General features: G+C 44.8%; 2 protein-coding genes across 3 annotated transcripts; one reads left to right on the forward strand and one right to left on the reverse strand.

Annotated features, from left to right (window-relative positions):
- Window positions 1-12111: 12111 nt before the first annotated feature.
- On the reverse strand, window positions 12112-13293 carry MOAP1 (modulator of apoptosis 1; the record flags this gene model as incomplete). Its single annotated transcript, XM_069559307.1, is given in 7 exon segments — window positions 12112-12356; window positions 12359-12417; window positions 12419-12466; window positions 12468-12677; window positions 12679-12787; window positions 12790-13059; window positions 13062-13293. Coding segments are annotated over 7 exon segments (1083 nt in total), but the record flags the coding sequence as incomplete, so codon positions are not given.
- Window positions 13294-13828: 535 nt separating this feature from the next.
- Window positions 13829-15623, forward strand: LYSET (lysosomal enzyme trafficking factor). 2 transcript variants are annotated; one of them, XM_069559519.1, is made up of 2 exons: window positions 13829-13915; window positions 14806-15623. In XM_069559519.1, exon 2 carries the CDS (start codon window positions 14822-14824, stop codon window positions 15215-15217), a length of 396 nt encoding a protein of 131 aa, XP_069415620.1. In that variant the 5' UTR covers window positions 13829-13915; window positions 14806-14821; the 3' UTR covers window positions 15218-15623. The 2 variants fall into 2 exon arrangements, with proteins under 2 accessions (XP_069415620.1, XP_069415619.1); XM_069559518.1 differs by lacking the exon at window positions 13829-13915 and adding an exon at window positions 14217-14384.
- Window positions 15624-21588: the final 5965 nt, after the last annotated feature.

Consider the following 21588-nt stretch of genomic DNA (forward strand, 5'->3'; position numbering starts at 1 on the left):
GTTTCAAGCCACTAAATTTTGACGTGATTAATTAGGCAGGAATAGATCATGGTAGTAAAAGTAATACAGCCATGGAATAAGAACAGAAAATGAATAAAAGTGGAAAAATCACAAAATACGGGTGAGTGAGAAGAAAGTAATGCAATATAACTGAATTTAAAATTCAACAGGCACAGCATTGTAAATTGACTGTCTGTTGTTGTTTTACTTGCTCAGTGTCCGATTCTTCTGTAACCGCATGGACTGCAGCCCGCCAGGCTCCTCTGTCCATTGGATTTCCTAGGCAAGAATGCTGGAGTGGGTAGCCATTCATTCCCTTCTCCAGGGGATCTTCCCAACCCAGGGTTTGAACTTGCATTGGCAAGTGAGTTCTTGGCCACTGAGCCGACGGCTGTGTGCTGTGCTTAGTTACTCAGTCGCGTCTTTGCGCCCCCATGGACTGTAGTCCACCAGGTTCCTCTGTCCATGGCGATTTTCCAGGCGTGCCATGCCTTCCTCCAGGGGATCTGCCCAACCCAGGAATCAAACTGGGATCTCCTGCATTGGAGGCGGATTCTTTACCAACTGAGCTACCAGGGAAGACCCGCCACCAACTATATGTCAATTTAATATTTTAATTTTTAAAATAAAGAAAAATTCAACAGAAAGGCCGGCAGAGGGCGCCGAGGAGCTGGAGTTCATCTTTCCGCTGCTTCTCTCGGGTCACGTGCTCACCTTGCAAGAATGTGACTCGCTGGTTAGCTCAAGTCTGGGTCACGCATCCACCCCTAGGCTATGGCTAAGCTGTGGCGGAGAGAATCCCCAAGCAAAACCCGGGCTATGGCTGGAAGAAGAGAGAGCAAACGCGGTACAGAAGTCCTGGGGGACATGCACACTTCTGTCTCTCTGCTTTCCCCAACTGGGAGCAGTCACTTAGAGAAGAAGCCTGTCCTTGGAGCATCCGAGGCTCGGCCATCCCTGCACGGGAACACTCGGCTCCTGCCGACTGGGCCTGGCACATCCGCTCTTTGCGGAAAAGCTGTTTAGCTTCTGCTGTGCTTAATGCATTACCCATTACTATGAAAAATAAGAATGTAGGGTTTGGCCTCTTGGAGTTTAGCATCTTATGCTTTTTTGAGGTTCTAGTTTACTCATTTACAAATCTGTAAACATTACACCAGTAGGAAGTACTGATTGGAAAAAAGCAGAAACTTCATTTTTGGAACAAGGATAATTAATTCTGCCACCCAAAGACAACTACTGTTAACATTTTGATGTGTGCTTTACCGGATTTTTTCTTTACAAATATATTTGTGTGTGTTTGTCAACACAAAAATGAGATCGTTCCATAAATACTGTGGTACTCAACTTTTTTTCACTCAGTAGGCTGTAAATCTATTTGTATATCAAAAAATATTCTTCTATTTGGCTAAACCATATGAATTACCAAAATTTAACCAGTTTTGAACTACAAAAACAACTGCATATGGCTTCACCCAGTATAATTGTGTTTTAATCACTGCAGATTCTATAGCCCTTGGCATATGGCTTAATGTACTCAACTTGGTGCAAACAGTAAAGAACCCACCTGCCAATGCAGGAGACATAAGAGGCATGGGTTCGATCCCTGGGTCTGGAAGATCCCCTGGAGGAGGGCATGGCAACCCACTCCGGTATTCTTGCCTGGAGAATCCCCGTGGACAGAGGAGCCTGGCAGGCTACAGTCCATGGGGTTGCAAGGAATCAGACACGACTGAAGCATCTGAGCTCACACACATGCACATCACTTTTTATTGATGCATTTGTTTTCCAATTTTATTCACAATGATTAAAAATTATTGCAATGGGGGCTTCCCTGGTGGTCCAGGGGCTAAGGACTCTGAGCTCCCAATGCAGGGGGCCCTGGTTTGATCCCTGGTCAGGGAACTAGATCCCGCATGCTGCAACTAAGACCTACTGCAGTAAAAAAAAAAAAAAAATTATTGCAATGGAAAACCATTCTTTGTGGCCATTCTTAGTATCTTAGGATACATTTCTATAAACAGAATACATTAGATTAAAGGAATGCACATTTTACTATTTTTTTAATTAGCGTTTATTGGAGCAAAGTTGATTTACAACATTGTGTTAGTTTCAGGTGTCCAAAAAAGTGAATCAGTGATACATATGCACAGATCCCCTCTTTTTTATTTTATTTTTTATAAAATAGTATTACTTCTCTCTCTCTCTCTCTCTTTTTTTTTTTTGGCCACAACCCTGGGCATGTTACTTGATCTTAGTTCCCTGACCAGGGATCAACCTGTGCCTCCTCCAACGTAAGCGTGGAGTCTTAACCACTGGGCGGCCAAGAAAGTCCTCCACTCCTTTTTAGATTCTTATCCCATAATCATCATCACACAGTACTGAGTATAGTTCCCTGTGCTATACAGTAGGTTGTTATTAGTTATCTATTTTATATATGGTAGTGTGTATATGTCAATCCCAACCTACCAATTTATCCCTAACCACAAAAGAATGCACATTTTAAAAGCTTTTTTTAGACTTTCCTGGTGGTCCAGTGGTTAAGACTCTGAGCTTCCGTTGCAAAGGGGTGTGGGTTACATCCCTGGTTGAGGAACCAAGATCCCACCTGTTGCTTGTGACAAAAAAGAAAAGTGCTTTCGCTGCATACTGAAAGAATAGTTTCTGGGAAGCCAGAGCTGGCGGGGCAAAGTCTCCTCTCCACTCCCAGGAGGATGGGAGTGTTAGGGGCCCTGGAGGATATTGCTTCTCCCTAAAGGGAAGAAGGTGAGAACAGAAGGAAATCAGAGACAGGGAAGCAGCTGGGTATTTACTGCTTGGAGTAGAAAGAGACTGAGGAGGCAATTATGCTTGTAGCTCTAAAATGCTGAACATACGCTGGTTGTAAAACCTAAGAGGACCCATGGCAGCGTTTAGAAGGGACAAAGAACAAATCTGTTTATTACTCTGATACATGAAAGAGTTAAATTGGAGACAAGCACTGTCATGGAGGATCTTTTTTTTTTGAAACCTGGATCTAATAGAGGAATTGTATCATTTAAAGGGAAAGTACAAAGGAGAAGTAACAAAAGTGTAGACTCTTTAAAACAAGCACAAAAACCAACCAGGAGCTGTCATCGCCTCCGCAATGGCCCCCAGTGGTCTCACCTCTTAGAAGTCACACCTTTGTGCCATCTCGTCTCCTTGAAAATAGGCTAGAGTTACTACCTTGCTTCTAATGAGTAGAATTTGACAGAAGTGATAGGGTGCCACTTTGGAGATAAAAAAAGACTATGGCTTCCGTCTTGGGTGCTGTCTCTTTTGAATCGCCTGCTTCTGTGGAAATGGTGGACGTCAGCTGCTGTGTCACAGGCAGCTATGTGATAAGGCCCGCAGGGGTGAGCCTGGAAGATTTCCCAGGCTACGACCGCAGCCCTGACCAACACCTCTGCCAGGCAGCCCGAGCCTCCCAGTTGCTCCCAGATTCTTCATCCACCGATCAACTGTTTTCAGCCTCTAAATCTGGGGGCAATTAGTTGTGCAACAAAGGAGAACAAATACAATAGCTGCTTGCTGAGCCCTTACTATGCATTAGGTACAGTTCCCTGCACGGAACATTATGAGTCTTGACGCTGACTCAGTGAGTGCCATAATTATTCCCATTTTCAGTCGAAGAACCTGAAGTCCAGGAAAGCGTTAGTAAACTTGCCCAAACCCATCGAGTTAGAAAATGGTGAAGCTGGAATCTGAATTGAAGTACTCAGGGGCCAGAGTCACACTTACATAAATGAAGATTTAAAAACTGCAGCTCAAATTTCTCTGGATAGAATTGCATTACTTGCCCATGCCTAAAAAGAGCAGTTTGGTAAAGAGGACTGAATCATCTTAAACTAAATCAAGGGTTACCACCTCCGCTGCCTGCAGGGGCTAGGGAAAAGCTAGGTTTCCCCTGAAGTTCACAGTTCTGTAAAGTGGGAGAACAAATTTGGATTTAGGTACAGAGGAGGAAGGGCTAATGGTTGCTGGCTGGTAGCTAACTATTGTCTCTGCTGCAGCCTAAGCTGGGTTGCGTTATTACCACTTATTTTAGAGGGAGGGAGCAGGGAGTGGTGATGGATAGGGCCTCAGGGTATGTGGTCAGAACCTGCTTTACCAGTAATTATATTCATGTTCTCATATCCACTCTTGAAGTAGTGCTAGTTCCATTCAGAGCCAAGATGCTCTGAGGCCCTCTGGCACAGGGGTTAAGATCCTGGCTCTAGAACAGACAGATCTTGGTAGCTTCCAGTTGTCTGACTCCAGGCAAGTCATTTTTCCTATCCAAAGGTCTGCTTCCTTCTTTGAAATTAAGCATAGAAATATACCAATAACGGTTGTGGTCAGAATTAAATGAGGTAACAAATGTCAAGCATTTAGCACAAAGCCTGACACACTGATGTTACTCTTGCTGTTAGTTGCTAAGTCACGTCTGACTCTGCGACCCCATGCAATGTAGCCCGCCAGGCTCCTCTGTCCGTGGGATTTCCCAGACAAGAATTCTGGAGTGGGTTGCCATTTCCTTTTCCAGGAGATCTCCCTGACCCAGGGATTGAACCGGCGTCTCCTGCATTGGCCATCGGATTCTTTACTACTGAGCCCCCAAGGAAGCCCTGTGACTGGTACATAGGAAGAGTTTAACAAATGATATTATATATGCCATCATATTAATTATTATACAGCATTATATATATCATTATATATATTACAATTTATCATTATGTATTATTACATCAGAGCACTATGATTAATTAAGAAATTAATTATAACCTTCAAAGTATGAAACACCATGTTGGGCCTATATGAGACTACAATGCACCTTGATATCAGGGAAAACATAGAATCTAGTTAGCGAGTTAGCACACTCATCAAGATACCCTGATAATATTTGAGAACATATGTTAAGTGACAAATATTAGGCATTTCAAGTCTAAATTAAGTCTAAATTAAGACTTTAGAGTTACTTTTTACATTAAGGATATTCAAAGAAAGATAATTAGAATGTCTTTTGAGTCACACAGTTTTTTAGAGTTATAAGGGATCATATAACTGGAGAAGGAAATGGCAACCCACTCCAGTATTCTTGCCAGGGAAAGCCCATGGATAGAGGACCCTGGTGGGCTTTGGTCCATGGGGTTGGAAGAGTCAGATACCATTTAGCAACTAAACCAAGGGATCACAGCTTCTGTAGGAAAGTAAACTGAAGTTCAGGAGGAATTAAGTGCTTTTACTGCAGGCCATAGAACAAACGAGAAGTAGGTGCAGATTTGGGCTCAGGTTTGGGCTCTGACACCAACTAGTGTGTGTTCTTGAGCAAACCAGTCACCTTCTCTGAGCTGCCCTTGCCTCACTGGCAATATTCTATTTTAGACCCCAGCCTTCCAACTCCCAAACCACCTCTCTGGGCAGTGACTAAGAGCCTGACTACCCTATTTTACACTGAATTATTTAACATACTAGGCTTCCCCAGTGGCTCAGAGGTAAAGAATCTGCCTGTAACGCAGGCGACATGGGTTCGATCCCTGAGTCAGGAAGGTATCCTGGAGGAGGGCAAGCGACCCAATCCAGTCTTCTTGCCTGGAGAATTCCCACGGACAGAGGAGGCTGGCAGGCCACAGTCCATGGGGTTGCAAAGAGTCAGACACAACTGAGCAACTAACACATACCATGAACATAAGACAACCAAGACCTCTGAGAGCAGGGTGCGGCTTGCAGGTAGCAGAGGCAGGGAAGTGTGTGGGGAGCCTATGACAGCTAAACATTAGTACTGCTGGCCTAAGTGTCATTCTCTAAGAGACTTTCAGAAGTTGATCTCTGAAACCAGCTACTTTCCAATCTGTGAAATGCTCTGACTGGGAATGAAGAGGAATCGTTAAGAATGTTTTTCTTTTTTTAATATTTATTTATTTGTCTTGTGCCAGCTCTTAGTTGCAGCATGCAGGATTTTTTATTTTCCTTGTAGCATGCTGTATCTTTAGTTGTAGCTTGTGGGATCTAGTTCCCTGACCTGGGCTCCCTGCATTGGGAGTTCAGAGTCATAGCCACTGCCCCACCAGGAAGTCCCACTGAAGATGTTTTTCACTTGTGCAGATGGATCGTTCCATTTGTCATGGCCGGGCCTCTTTGCCTACGTAGGAGATTCTATAAACAACAAGGTCTTACTGTATGGCACAGGGAACTGTATTCAGTGAGCTGTGACAGAGAATTCCCTGGCGGTCCAGTGGTCAGGAGACTTGGCCCTTTCACCAAGGTGGCCCTGGCCAGGTTCAGTTCCTGGTCAGTTTAGCCACTTAGTCATGTCTGACTCTTTGTGACCCCATGGACTGTAGCACACCAGGCTTCCCTGTGTGCTTCACTACCTCCTGAAGCTTGCTCAAACTCACGTCCATCAAGTCAGTATTGCCATCCAACCATCTAATCCTCTGTTATCCCCTTCTCCTCCTGCCCAGCATCAGGGTCTTTTCCAAGGAGTCTGTTCTTTGCATCAGGTGGCCAAAGGATTGGAGTTTCAGCTTCAACATCAGTCCTTCCAATGAATATTCAGGACTGATTTCCTTTAGGACTAAGTGGTTGGATCTCCTTGCAGTCCAAGGGACTCTCACGAGTCTTCTCCAACACCACAGTTCAAAAGCAGCAATTCTTCGACGCTCAGCTTTCTTCATAGTACAACTCTCACATCCATACATGACTACTGGAAGAAACATAGATTTGATTGGACGGACCTTTGTCAGCAAAGCAATGTCTCTGCTTTTTAATATGCTAAGTTGATCATAGCTTTTCTTCCAAAGAGTGATTCCACAAGCCGAATGATGTGGCCAAAAGGAAAAGAATTCTGTGATAACCATATGGAAAAGAATATACAAAAAGAATGTATATAAGTATAGATCACTGGATCATTGTGCTGTACAGCAGAAATTAACATTGTAAGTCAACTATGCTGTTGTTGCTTGGTTGCTAAGTCCTGTCCATCTCTTTCTGCAACTGCATGGACTGGAGCCCATTAGGCTCCTCTGACCATGGAATTCTCCAGGCAAGAGCACTGGAGTGGGTTGCCATTTCCTTCTCCAGGGGATCTTCCCAACCCAGGAATAGAACTCGCCTCTCCTGCATTGCAGGCAGATTCTTTGCTGCTGAGCCACCAGGGAAGCCCCAGTATTATACTTCAATTTTTAAAAAAATATTTCTAGAAGGGTCATGGACCTAGAGAGGAAGTCACAGTTCCAGATTGAGCATTTGCATATTTTTCCACATAAAGCCTTGAGAAATTTTCCAGTCTTTGAAGGAGGCAGGCATGATGCCACTTACCTAAGAAATAATCCCATTCCCTCCTTTGGTCTGGCCAAGGCCTAACCTAAGTCCTTACCGCCACCTGGTGGTTTGTAGATGAACAACCATTTTGGGGAAGGACCCGCACTCTAGTTACTCACTCCCTAGTGACTTAATTCCCAGGTCATCTGTTATCTATTTGAGTATATATGTAAGTACCTATGTATATATTTCAACAAATAACTTATTTCAAAATAGTTTGATACTTTCAGAAAAGTTACAAAGATAGTAAAGAGAATTTTTGTTTCTTATTTAGACATTCATCATTTTTATTTACGTTTCTTTGATTTCTAGAGCAGCCGAACAGCAGCTGATGTCTTTTAGATATAGATATTTTTTTTCCTCTTGTGTTATTCAGTAGGTTCTTGTTGGCTATTCATTTTATATATAGCAGTGTGTTTATGTCAAAGCCAAACTCCCGAACTATCCCTCCCCGCCACCCTACCCCTCTGGTAACCATAATATTCGTTCTCTAAGTCTGGAGTCTGTTTCTGTTTTGTAAATAAGTTCACTTGTATCTTTTTAAGATTCTGCATATAAGCAATATCAGAATATTTGTCCTTCTCCGTTCAGAGACTCTGTATACGCACGTAGTTTCTCCTTTTAACGGCTTTCATTACCCTGGTAATTTGTCACCTCCAAGAAACCAACCTTGATATGTTACTAGTCACTACACTCTAGAGCATATTCAGATTTCACTCTTCCACTGAGATCCTCTGTCTGTTCCAAACGCCTGTCGAGAATACCACACTACCTTTAGTTGCCAGGCCTCCTTACTCTCCTCTGGTCTTTGACAGTTTTCCAGTCTTTTCTTGTTTTTCCTGATGTTGATAGTTCTGAGGAGTGTTGGTCAGGTCTTTTGTAGAACATCCCTCAGTGTGAATTAACCTAGTGTTTTGCTCAGACTAGACTGGATTATGGGTTCTGAGGACGTGAAGCCCCCTTGTCGTTACATCGTATCAGAGACACACGCCATCAACGTGACTGATCCCTGATACTAACATTGACCGAGCAAGATAGTCCTGGTGGGCTGCAGTCCATGGGGTCGCTAAGAGTCGGACACAACTGAGCGACTTCGCTTTCACTTTTCACTTTCATGCCTTGGAGAAGGAAATGGCAACCCACTCCAGTGTTCTTGCCTGGAGAATCCCAGGGACGGGGGAGCCTGGTGGGCTGCCGTCTATGGGGTCGCACAGAGTCGGACACGACTGAAGCGACTTAGCAGCAGCAGCAGCAGCAATGTTTATGTCAGAACGCCTTAAGGAAAGCTCTCTGGAGTCAGACTTTGTACCTCCCCCATCCTCTGGTCACTGAATCTTTGAGTCTCAATCCTCTCATCCAGAAAAGAGAGGAAGTGATGAAATGTTTTTCACAAAACTTAACAAAGCAGCACACAGTTGATTAAGATCAAGGACTTGAAATAGTATAAATCCTGACACTGCCACTTATTAGTTAGGAAACCCTGGGCAAGTTACTTGACTTCTCTTTGCCTCTCCTTCATCTGTAAATTGGGAAAACAAAAGGCTTTGCTTTCAGTATTGCTGGAGGACCAAATGCATTCAGTGGTGTTTAGTTCTTAGTCCACACAAGTGTTCAAAGTCAGTTATTATTATTGACTGGGTAGATCTCCGCGGCTGGGCTTATAACCTCAATTTAATTATACGATCACTCCCCTCCATCTCAATGCCTCACATACAGGAGGGGTGCAACATTTATTAACACCTATGTGTGCACACATTCACAATGTCTGTCAGCAAAACACAGCTAATACCACTTCCTAAGGTGGCGAACAAACGACTATACGCATATAAACAAGATCAGGGTTACATCTCTGATTTTATCCAGAGTCTATGTGTCATCTCCTGTTTAGCTTCTTTCTCCTCACTTTTGGGCTTCCTTGGTGGCTCGGATAGTAAAGAATCGGGTTGGATACCTGGACTGGGAAGATATTTTGAAGAAGGGAATGGCTACCCTCTTCAGTGTTTTTGACTGGAGAATTCCATGGACAAAGGAGTCTGGCTGGCTACAGTCCATGGGGTCAACTAAGTGACAAACACACTTGTATTTGACACGTTAAAATTACATACATTTAAGGAAGTACAACAAGATGGTTTGATATGTGTTTAACCTTCTGTAGGGGGAACACATGTGAATTTATGAAGAATGAACACATGATATTTATTCATAACAGAAACATGGCTTTGTATCTAAACCCAAAAGTATATATCCCCAAACTGGTTCTTTGGGGGTATTTTTATTAAAGACTTTCAGTATGATCTTTCAGCAATTTTCAACTTTCATTCTTCCTTATTTTGAGACCAAATCACTAGCCCATGTCCACCCTCCCCGCTGCCCACTGTTTTCCAGGTTCTTACTCCTCATTACAGCATCCAGTTGGCAGTAGTGTTTAAGAAAGATGTTGTCTAGGGACTTTCCTGGTGGTCAACGGTTTGGACTCTGTGCTCTCGCTGCTGAGGGCCTGGGTTCAACGCCTAGTCAGGGAACTAGATCCCACATGCCACAACTAAAAACAAGATCCTGAGTGCCACAACCAGAGATTTTGCATGCTGCCTGCATGCTGAACTAAGACCAGTCACAGCCAAATAAATATGTTTGTTCAGTTTGTTTGTTTTAAAAAAAGAAAGATGTAGTCCATCAGTTCAGTTCAGTTCAGTTCAGTCACTCAGTCGTGTCCGACTGTTTGCGACCCCATGAATCGCAGCACACCAGGCCTCCCTGTCCATCACCAACTCCCGGAGTTCACTCAGACTCACATCCATGAGTCAGTGATGCCATCCAGCCATCTCATCCTCGGTCGTCCCCTTCTCCTCCTGCCCCCAATCCCTCCCAGCATCAGAGTCTTTTCCACTGAGTCAACTCTTCGCATGAGGTGGCCAAAGTACTGGAGTTTCAGCTTTAGCATCATTCCTTCCAAAGAAATCCCAGGGCTGATCTTCAGAATGGACTGGTTGGATCTCCTTGCAGTCCAAGGGACTCTCAAGAGTCTTCTCCAACACCACAGTTCAAAAGCATCAATTCTTCGGCGCTCAGCTTTCTTCACAGTCCAACTCTCACATCCATACATGACCACAGGAAAAACCATAGCCTTGACTAGATGGACCTTAGTCGGCAAAGTAATGTCTCTGCTTTTGAATATGCTATCTAGGTAGGTCATAACTTTTCTTCCAAGGAGTAAGCGTCTTTTAATTTCACGGCTACAATCACCATCTGCAGTGATTTTGGAGCCCCCCAAAATAAAGTCTGACACTGTTTCCACTGTTTCCCCATCTATTTCCCATGAAGTGATGGGACCGGATGCCATGATCATCGTTTTCTGAATGTTGAGCTTTAAGCCAACTTTTTCGCTCTCCTCTTTCACTTTCATCAAGAGGCTTTTTAGTTCCTCTTCACTTTCTGCCATAGAGGTGGTGTCATCTGCACATACTAATTATTAAATGTTGTTAACAATCTGCCCAACTTCCCTTGTAAGGCTGGGTCCAGACACCCTTAGGACTGCTTCTCTTTCTTGGCAGTGGGAACAATGCAGGTCTTGCAGTAAGGCAGATGACAGAATTCTGAAACTAGTTGTTTCCCCATTTTGCAGGATTTTTACAAGGATTAAGTGAAGAAGTACATGGACCATTTAGTCTAGTCTGCCACCCAGAGGTATGCAACGATCCTGTTTTCCCTTCACCCTCCAGATTCAACACATAGATACCTTGGGACCTGCTACTTGCACTCATTTGTGCAGTCTCATTTCATTCCATTGTGCCTCAGGAGAAGGTCCCACCAGCATTCTCAGTTCGAAAACTACTCCCTACCCCTGGGCACCAGGAGGAAAGTGTCCAAGGGACTAAGTGTCCAAAGGACTGTGCAAATTGAGTGGCTTTCAGATTCATGCTTTTGAAACACTTTGTTCAAGTGAAATTGCTCTTGGAAACTCGGTATAAACAAAATAGGTTAAAAGGTCATTTTATTCACATTTCTTTATTTTCTAAATTCATATCTATAATTGAATTCAACTATAATTGAATGCAACCTATTAATATGACATTCACAACTGGATGCTTTGATGACACACATGAGAAATCTGGGGTTAGAGATGGCAGCTGCGAACTTACCAACCGCAGCGTTGAATTCTCCCTCTTGTTTTGATGGCATAGAATCAATAAAATTCCTATTCACACAGAAAATAAAAACCACCGCTCATGATCTTCATGATTAATATAGGGCCAGACATACCTAACTGGACCTCGTTGGTGGCTCAGATCGTAAAGAATCTGCCTGCAACTCTGGAAACCCGGGTTCGATCCCTAGATCGGAAAGAAGGGAATGTTCTTGCCTGGAGAATTCCATGGACAGAGGAGCCTGGTGGGCTACAGTCCATGGGGTTGCAAGCAGTCAGATGTGACTGAGCGACTGACAGACACACGCACACCTAGAAACTACCTATGACGCGTCGTCACGTGGGACAGCTACACTGGCCCCTGTTATCACATAAGCCGGCATCTGAACGAGGTCTGATCAGCGTGTGCACCTGAGCCATGACCGGACGTCCTCTCAGAGTATCACACGTGCATAGTGATGAAACTTCTGTACACTGTGAGTGATTAAAAAACAAATTCATGGGTGAATATAAATAGATAAATACCAGTGCTGAACTACATCCTTCTAGTCAATGACTAGAGAGACATTTAGGAGACATTACATGGGCACAGAAATGACAAAGGATTGTACTAAGAACTGCACAAACATGAGTAACTTGGCAGGACAAGATAGGTTAATGTCTATCACTGAGCATACACTGTTCTGCCTCCAGGTTCTGCTCGTTGCAGATAGCCCTTTCTGATTTCCCAAGATTCAGGTGAAATGTCCCTCAAGTCCTGCCTGGAGGAGGGCACCCTCCTCCTCCTCTTCAGCTGCCTCTTCATCCTTTATTAGGGTCAGTAACTCTAAGAAGCCTGCCTGCGCTGGTGTTCTGTGGACTGCTTCAGCAAGGGCCTGCTCCGGGCTCACTCCAAGTCTCCTCTCTCTACAAGTTTCTGTAGTAAACGCTCCAGCCTTAGTACCTAAGCAATTTTCTCCCTCCTTCTGGTAAGTGGTCAGGTATTTGACCTGCAACTCCCAGAGCCTGCAGGCATATAGGAGTTGTGATAAAAGGATTGTTTATCTGCAAGAGTCAAATGATACCGGCTGCTGGGTCTCTGAAGCTCTCTAGCAATCGCCTTGTTTTTTCGACATCTTACATCTTTCATATCCTCATCATTTGAGTAGTATGAAGCAGCCAGGATTCAAACACTTCTGGCTCTGGAGGATCACTACCTGAGAAAACTTTGTTTTTTCTATTTCAGGTGTTGCAGAGCAGGCTGAAGAGCCTTATGGACTGCCTGTGCCAACAAAGGGGCCCGTAGTCCTAGAATCACATCCTAATCTAGATCAAACGGTCGTTTCCATACGCAAGAGCTCTGGTAAACTTACCCAATGTCACGCCCTCCCCCTCTAAGAGTTCATTTGCTTTGCTTAAAAATTCACTATCTGGGTCAGGGGACTTAATGAGCACTCTACAGGCACCTCTACCTCCGGGTATCTCCTTAGGGACCAGAGCATGACTTGTCTCCTCAGTAAGTCCTATTAAGGCTACATTCCTGATCTCGTCCCTCCGGGACATCCTCCCGAGGAGTCGGTACTCCCCTAAGGGGGCTACACCAGCTCGCAGATTGCTGCCACATCACAGGTCTGGGCGATGCCGGCAACCAACGGCGCTTTCCGCGAGTTCACATCCATCCCCCTACACCAGTCTCCTAAGAGCCTCAGCGCCAGGGTGCCCCAAACAAGATTTAAATTCCAATTTTTCCCACACCATTGACACCACCGCAATTCACAGTATTCCTCCGCGGTACTAGAGTTAAGTCTGGTTAATGTCCGAGTTTCCGACGGGCTGCGAGGTCGAGGCAGTCAGGTCAGTTTGAAATGTCAATGAATGACCCGAGACTCGAGCCCGGAGAAGGCCCGCGCACCCGCGCCTGCGGCCAGCCCCACTGCGGCAAGCAGTCACCGGAGCCTCTCGGGGCCTCGGATCTAGCTGTCTGTGTGAGTCCATCGCCGGCAGCCGAGGCACCAGGGCCTGCTCGCGACGCTTCCCGGACCGCCAGGCCCGAGGAACGGGAGGGGCGGCCTCTTCTCCACTCGATGCACACCCAAGGGGGATACCAGAGGCGCGCCGGGGGAACAGCTGACTGCCCGACGCTGCGGGGCTTTCCGCAGGGCGGAACAGCTGGGGACCAGAGCCACGAGAGAAGCACCAGGGCGAAGCTTCGAGGAGGGCTGAAGCGGCCAGGCTCGGACGGCAGCCCACCAGAAGAGGGTCTTTGCCACCACCCGCACCTCCTCAACTTAAGCCAGCCAGACAGCTGGAGCCGATTGGAGAGCGCTGGAGGAGGCGGCGCCGCGGCCTGACGTCAGGGGGAGGGCCGGGTCTTTCGGGGGCGGGGCATGCGCGCTTCCGGCCCGAGCCGGAAGCCCCGAGTGTGGCAGCATCCGGGACGGCGGGCAGGCGGGCCAGCCCGGACAGGAGGTGAGACCCGGGACCTGCCCAGCTCTGCAGCCTCGCCCGGTAGCCGCTGCCCGGCACTGGGCTCTCGGTGCTGCAAGGCGGAGAGGCCCGGGTCTGGCGCCGCCTGCGCAGCCCTGGTCGCGTCGCGGCCGGCGGTGCCTGCTGCGCGACAGGGGGCGGGGCCGGCTGCAGGGAAGGCCCAGGTGTCGGGGGAAGCCTCCCGGCTGGGCCGACCGCCACAGCCACAGGCTGGGGCTCGGGCAGCAACAACGGGGGCCAGCCCGCCGCGTGACCGGCTGCAGTCACGCTGTGCTTAATCACACTTAGTCTTTGCTCCAGGCTGGCCGTGCTCACCATTCTCCCAGCCGGTGACCCCGGGGGATTTCTTTTATGGTGGCTTTTTCTCTGAAATGCCAAAGCCACCCGATTATTCAGAACTGAGTGACTCTTTAACGCTTGCCGTGGGAACAGGAAGATTTTCGGGACCACTGTAAGTGTTAAGAGTTACTGTCTTAACTTGGGGGCTCCGACATAGGTTAAACTTGAAGAACCAAGCGTTCATGTCTGCAGCAATACTGTTAAATCAGGAAGTATTTGAACTGTTAACAGTGAAATGTTCCGTAGGAAATGAATTTAATTATAGTTTAAGGGGGGTTGTACTGGACCTGTTTAAGTCAGATATAGTGATTTATATGTGGGCTTCAATAAAAAGCCTGCTCAATATATAATTAAACTTTATCATATCTATTACATAAAACGACCTGTAAGTTGTTTACATTTCTTAATAGATGTAAATTTAGTTATTTAAAACCTCAAATGGGGTATTTTAGAGCTCATTGGGGGAAAAAAAGTACATTTGGAATACTTACCATGACAGCGTTACTAGACCCTAACTTGTTTCTAACTGGCAGGCACAGAGCATGGAGAATGATGAATTTCCGTCAGCGGATGGGATGGATCGGAGTGGGACTCTATCTATTAGCAAGTGCAGCAGCATTTTACTACGTTTTTGAAATCAATGAGACTTACAACAGGCTGGCCTTGGAACACATTCAACAGCACCCAGAGGAGCCCCTTGAAGGAACCTCGTGGACACACTCCTTGAAAACTCGGTTGCTCTCCCTGCCTTTTTGGTTCTGGACAATTGTTTTTCTCATACCTTACTTACAGATGTTTTTATTCCTTTACTCTTGTACAAGAGCTGACCCCAAAACGGTGGGCTACTGTATTATCCCCATATGCTTGGCAGTTCTATGCAATCGCCACCAAGCATTTGTCAAGGCTTCTAATCAGATCAGCAGACTACAACTGATTGACACATAAAATCTGACATCATTTTTTCCTTACAAGTACAAAACTGCCAGTATGATATGGAACCTGATCACAAGACTGCAGTTTCTTCACAGATCTCAGGAAGTTGTGGTGGGGCAGAAGCTTTTTAAAGAATGTGGCTAGGGGGCTAACTTTATCTGAATAATGACTTTTTAGGTAAAGACTGAGAATCAGTACAAAATCATGTGGATGACTTCAGATTTTGGAAGTAAAATTTTATCTGTTATTTGCATTCCTTAGAAACTTGAATAAGTACCTGGACTCATACTTTTATTTTACTGTGCAACATAGTGATAAGTCAGGAAATTTTCCTTTGGGGAAAAATGAATATGAACATTTCCATTGTGCTTAATGTAAGAAGGTCCAAACATGGTCATAAAATTTAAATTTTATACAATTATTTGGCTTGCTTTAAAATTCTTCAAACTACAACACCAGTTCATCCCATTGTAGCTAAGGCACTATGCTCGTTTGCTATCAGCTTGTGAGAAATTGGTATGAAGTTATTGAGGCGATGGGTGTCTTGAGAAGCAAAATGTCTTCCTTTTGGTAATGCTGCGGGCGCTATTAGCTAGAATTATTAATGCAATTGAAAAAAAAACTACTTGGGAAAAGACTAAATGTTTGAAAGCTGAGCAATCTAACACACAGAAAATGGAAACAAGGTGTTCAATGAAAACATTCCAATCCCTGTCAGATGTGTGCTAAGCGATGCTCTCAAGTCACCATCCCTCTGATTTTCTTTTCTGCCTAAAGTCTAGTCTTCAGGCAATAGGTTAACTGCATGAAGATGTGACCCCTGTACTGCCTCTTTTGCGTCTGTACTCACTACCTCATGTCTGGCAACAATACAAATAACTGAAAAATGGAAAACTAGATTTTAGGATTTTTTTTTCTTTTTTTTCTGGGTGCGATCAAGATATATTTTTATAGTTACATCATCAATACCAGAGAAATGTTTTACACTGATTTTTAATAAGAATCATAACATTTTTTGGTGCTTCTCTTGGGCTCTATTTTAAGAGCTTTAATGTGAGTCAACTCATGTAGTCCTCCAACAGCCCTATAAGATAAGTTATTATCATCCAGATTTTACAGATAAGGACAGTGAGCTGAAGTTCTGTAACTTGCTGAAGGTCACATAGCCAAGAAGCAAAGCCAGCGCCTAACCCGGCATCTGATGCCTTTATTCCTAATCCCTGAGCTGTAGGGCTTCTCACAGATGACATGTTTCAGCACTGGGTACTGTCTGCCTAACCATGCTAATAAATGGAAAAGAACTGAAGAAAGGTTTTTCTCAATTTGTATGAGCTACTGAAAATCAAAGTCTTCAAGCAGCTTTAAGTAAAGTGTGACCAGAATGGAAGGCTGGGCATTCCATAGGAAGCTTTTACTTGAAAGATAAAGCAGGTGTCCTTGTAACTCAGGAGAGGCACAATCAGAGTCTTCTCCAGTAATCTCATTTCTCTCCTTTACTACTTCCAAAGGTCTAGTTACTGAAATGTTTTTTGCTACAAGACACTGAAACACTGAGTCTTCAAATTAAGTAACAGTTTGAAATACCTGTTTTTGCAAGGGACAGGTAACCAAATCACTTGCATCTTTTGAGTACTTACTGAAAGTATGCATGGCTGCAGGCAGATTCCGGAGATATACGATTCATGCTGCATGAGAGTTCTATGATGCAAGTATGTGTTGGTACTAATACCACTTTACAGAAGAGGAAAACGAGGATGCCTGAGGCACACAGAATTAATAACTTGCTGTTGGTCATACCACTAGTGGAAGAGCCAGGATTTGAACCCAGGATATCTGGCTTCAGATCTCCAGCTATATCATTCTACTATGCTGCTTTATAAAGGACATAATTTAAGAAAAGTCATTGCACAGTTTCTTGCTTTATTTGATTTGTCCTGAGGCAGTGCGAGTTTGGAAATCGTTTAAGAACATTATTTCCATCACTTTTTGTCTTACAAATGATGTAATGAAAGGTTTGTGAGTTTGCTATTGTCTTGTAAAGTAGTAATTCCTTATTTTATGGAGGGAGACTTTCTTAGACTTCAAATTCTAGTAAACTCTCCCACATACTGCAACTAGAGAGTAGCCCGTTTGCCGCAACTAGAGAAAAGCCCATGCAGCAACTGAAGACCCTGCACAGCCAAAAATAAATACAGTCATTAAAAACAAAACAAAACACTAGTTTTAAAGGGAAAAATGTGATTCCCTTAGAATTTGATTCTACTTCAAACAAAGCTTTCATAATTAAAAAGCTTTTCTTTGGGGAAGTGGAATCATCAGATAAAGTGCTCTGAAGTGACAGCACCCAGAAAATAATCAAACCTGTATGTTTGTTCACCATGTTAAACAGGTGTGGCGAGGCCCAGCGCCAGGCAGGAGGACACAGGAAGCAGGAGGTGAGCCCAGTGGCAACATCCCCAGTCCTGAGCTGCTCCTGTAGTAGTTTAGAATGGATCTGGGCACTAAGCACTGGGAGCAGCAGGCCGGGCATGTCAGGTCCCTCAGTGGCAGGGATGTCAGTGTAGACAGGGCCACGCCAGGTAGACTGCAGACAGCTGCCAGCCCAAGCTCACGGTGGGGAACGAGATGTCTGTATTTTCTGACTCCTATTGTCCAGTCTATCCTGAATGTACTTCTGTCAGGCTTCTGTCTCTGACTATCAAAGTCGCTCTCTTGTCAACAGCGTGCCCGTCATTCACATGTAACTAAACCCAGCGATCAAGTCTCAGTCTTCACATTTTTTTGGCCTTGCCACTCCTTGGGGGAATCTTGGTTCCCTAACCAGAGACTGAACCTACACCCTTGGCACTGAAAGCATGGAATCCTAACCACTGGACCACCAGGGAACTCCCCCTCAAATTACTTTTGGACACACCCCCTTGTCCTTGAAGTATTTTCTTCTGTTGGCTTCTGGAACGGTACTGCTCAATAGAATTTTAGTGATCATGGAAACGTCCTCTATCTGTCCTGTCCCTGTCAACAGCCAGAAGCCACGTGAAACGAGCCCTTGAGATGCGGCCAGGGTGACTGAGGAACTGAATTTTACATTTTAACTCAGCAGCCGCATGTGGCTAAATAGCCCAATTCTAGATACTTTCCTATTAGTTTTTTGCCTCACCTGCTTTTCCTATGCCTTTTGCTGGTTCCTTTTTAGGGCATCTACTCAATTTCTAAGAGATGGCGCCACGTTCTTTTCTGCTCCCTTGTCATCTCATCCAGGCTCATGGCTTTAAAACCCAAATTTCTTTCCTGAGCTCCAGTCTTGAATAGCTAACCACCTACCTGATACCTACTAAGGTATCTTACCAGGCACCTGCAATTTAACCTATTGAAAGATAAGCTGCTGATCTCTCCAACCACCAAAATCTGCTCAAGTCCCCTAGAAGTCTACTATTAAACACGTGGTGAGGGATCATTTAAAAATGTTACTCTTCTCAAAAATCCTTCTATAGTTTCCCTTCTCAGAATAAAAGTCAAAGTCCTTAACATGGCACACAAAGTTCTAAGTAGCCCCCGACTTCATCTCCTACTACCCCTCCATCCCTTGCTCCACGCCACCCATACTGGTCTTCTTGATTCTAGAACAAGCCAGAAATACATGTTTCAGGGCCTCTGGGCTCAGTGTACTTTCTGCTTGAATGCTCAGCTCTGACCAGCTCCAGCATGTTCTTTAGACCTCTGTTCAACTGTCAGCTTAGTGAGGCTGCCTCTGACCACTCTGTTTAAAATCAACCATCCGCCTCCCCCGCTTTTCTCCAGAGCACTTCCCATCATATGACATGTTACACATTTTGTCAGAATCTAAATTCCATAAGGGCAGGCACTTGTCTGTTCATGTCATGTAGCCTATGCCCAGAACAGTGCCCGGCACATAGTAGGTGCTTAGTAATTACTACATGGATGATTTTTACTGCCACTCGACAACTCTCTCACTAGGCTACAAAACAATCTACTTCACTCTCCGGAGAGAAAAAAGATTAAGGTTATTGAGTGCATGGGTTTCCCTGGTGGCTCAGATGGTAAAGAACCTGCCTGCAATGCAGGAGACCGGGGTTCGATCCCTGGCTCGGGAAGATCCCCTGGAGAAAGGAATGGCTTCCCATGCCAGTATTCTTGCTTGGAGAATTCCATGGACAGAGGAGCCTGGCAGGCTACAGTCTACGGTGTCGCAAAGAGTTGGACACTACTGAGGGACTACCACTTTCCAAACCAAAACAAAGTGCAGAGCATAATGTGTCACATGTTCTAGGTAAGTGTGGTTATTAAGCTCTTTCAGGTTTCAGCACATGGGGATAATTTCTTTTCAAGGCCAAAATTTAAACTCTGGTATCAGGGGGCAATATCTTGGCCCTAAATTAAAGCACTCACTTAAACTAGTAATGGTGCCTCGAGAAGTTACTTCTATTCCCAGCAGAATTTTGGCATGAAAGTAAATTTCTATTTAAAACTGTACCTAATAGCCTTGTGCTGCTCCAATGTGAGCTGCTACTTTTTAAAAGATATAAATAGAGGCTTACTGTCTAGCATTCACTGTTTCCTGGGCCATGTCTTTAAATAGAGCAATTCTGATCCCAAAGGTCACCTGAGAACTGGAATAGTTACAGTAACGCTGGGAAATTCTTTTTATACTTTGAGAATAATGCACTCGCTAGAGGGTTACAGCTTTTTATATAGTTGTAATGGACTGTATAAATGCACCAATGCAATGGACATGAACTCTGGCAAACTCCAGGAGATGGTGAGGGACAGGGAGGCCTGGAGTGCTACAGTCCATGGGGTTGCAAAGAGTCAGACATGACTGAACAATAGAGGGTTACAGCTAGGCCCATCAGTTTTAGAAATACTTCCTCTTTTATTAAAGTTACCCTATCTCATATTTAGCCCAGCTCTGCTAACCTCTTTAGAAACTGCATTCTACTCCCCTTCTGACATAACAGTAGTCAGATGGGAAATGTGGACATTCTTAAGCTTGGATTGCTTAATTTCTGGCCTGAATTATTTACACGACAATGTTTTAACTGTTAACATGGCTGAACTGCCCTTATTTTAAAAGCACGGGGTCATACGACCCAGCAATCCCACTGTCTGGCATACACACCAAGGAAACCAGAATTGAAAGAGACACATGTACCCCAATGTTCATCACAGCACTGTTTACATGGAAGCAACCTAGATGTCCATCGGCAGATGAAATGAATAAGTAAGCTGTGATACATAAACACAATGGAATATTACTCAGCTATTAAAAAGAATGCATTCGAATCAGTTCTAATGAAACTGGAGTTTATTATACAGAGTGAAGTCAGAAAGAAAAATACCAATACAGTATATTAACACATATATATGGATTTTAGGAAGATGGTAACAATGACCCTATATTCGAGACAGCAAGAGACACAGATGTAAAGAACAGACTTTTGGACTCTGTGGGAGAAGGTGAGGGTGGGATGATTTGAGAGAATAGCGTTGAAACATGTATATTACCATACGTGAAACAGATCTCCAGTCTAGGTTCGATGCCTGAGACAGGGCACTCAGGGCTGGTGTATTGGGATGACCCTGAGGGATGGAATGGGAAGGGAAGTGGGAGGGGGGTTCAGGATGGGGGACATATGTACACCCATGGCTGATTCATGTCAATGTATGGCAAAAATCATTACACTGTTGTAAAGTAATTAGCCTCCAATTAAAGAAAAAAACACGGAGGGCTTCGCTGGTGGCTCAGTGGTAAAGAATCTGTCTGCCGATGCAGGAGACACAGGTTTGATTCCTGATCTGGGAAGAGCCCACATGCTGTGAAGCAACAAAGACTGGGAGCCACAACTGCTGAACCCCGCCTAGCCTAGAGCCCACGCTCTGCAACGAGAGAAACCACCACAATGAGAAGCCTGTGTGCCACCACTAGACAGTACTCCCTCCCCCATCACTGCAACTACAGAAACCCCACGCGGCAGTGAAGATCCAGCACAGCCAAAAAAATTATAATAAAAAAACTGGATTTTTTTAAAAGCGTGATTTTTCCCCTGCTTTTGTAGAAAAATATGTAGCACATGCTTTCTTTCTGTAAAATATCTGGCTGCACTGGGTCTTCACTGCTGCACAGGCTTTTCTCTGGTTGCCGCAAGCAGGGGCTCCTCTTTGGTTTCGGTGCTCAGGCTTCTTACTGCAGTGGCTTCTCTTTTGCAAAGCAGGGGCTCTAGGGTGCATGGGCGTCAGTAGTTGCGGTTCTCGGGCTCTAGAGCACAGGTTCGATACTTGTGGCACATGGGATTAATTGCTCCGAGGTATGGGGGATCCTCCCGGACCAGGGATCGAACTCATGTCTCCTGCACTGGCAGGCACAT

This window comes from Ovis canadensis, chromosome 18 (genome assembly GCF_042477335.2).
Source record: "Ovis canadensis isolate MfBH-ARS-UI-01 breed Bighorn chromosome 18, ARS-UI_OviCan_v2, whole genome shotgun sequence".
Taxonomy (NCBI): domain Eukaryota; kingdom Metazoa; phylum Chordata; class Mammalia; order Artiodactyla; family Bovidae; genus Ovis; species Ovis canadensis.

What these genes read in the sequence shown, in the direction of transcription:
- LYSET (XM_069559518.1), top strand. Translation starts at nt 14,305, where the DNA reads ATGCCAAAGCCACCCGATTATTCAGAACTGAGTGACTCTTTAACGCTT. An exon ending in GGAAGATTTTCGGGACCACT is followed by an intron (nt 14,385 to 14,805) that starts GTAAGTGTTAAG and finishes TCTAACTGGCAG; the next exon opens with GCACAGAGCATGGAGAATGA.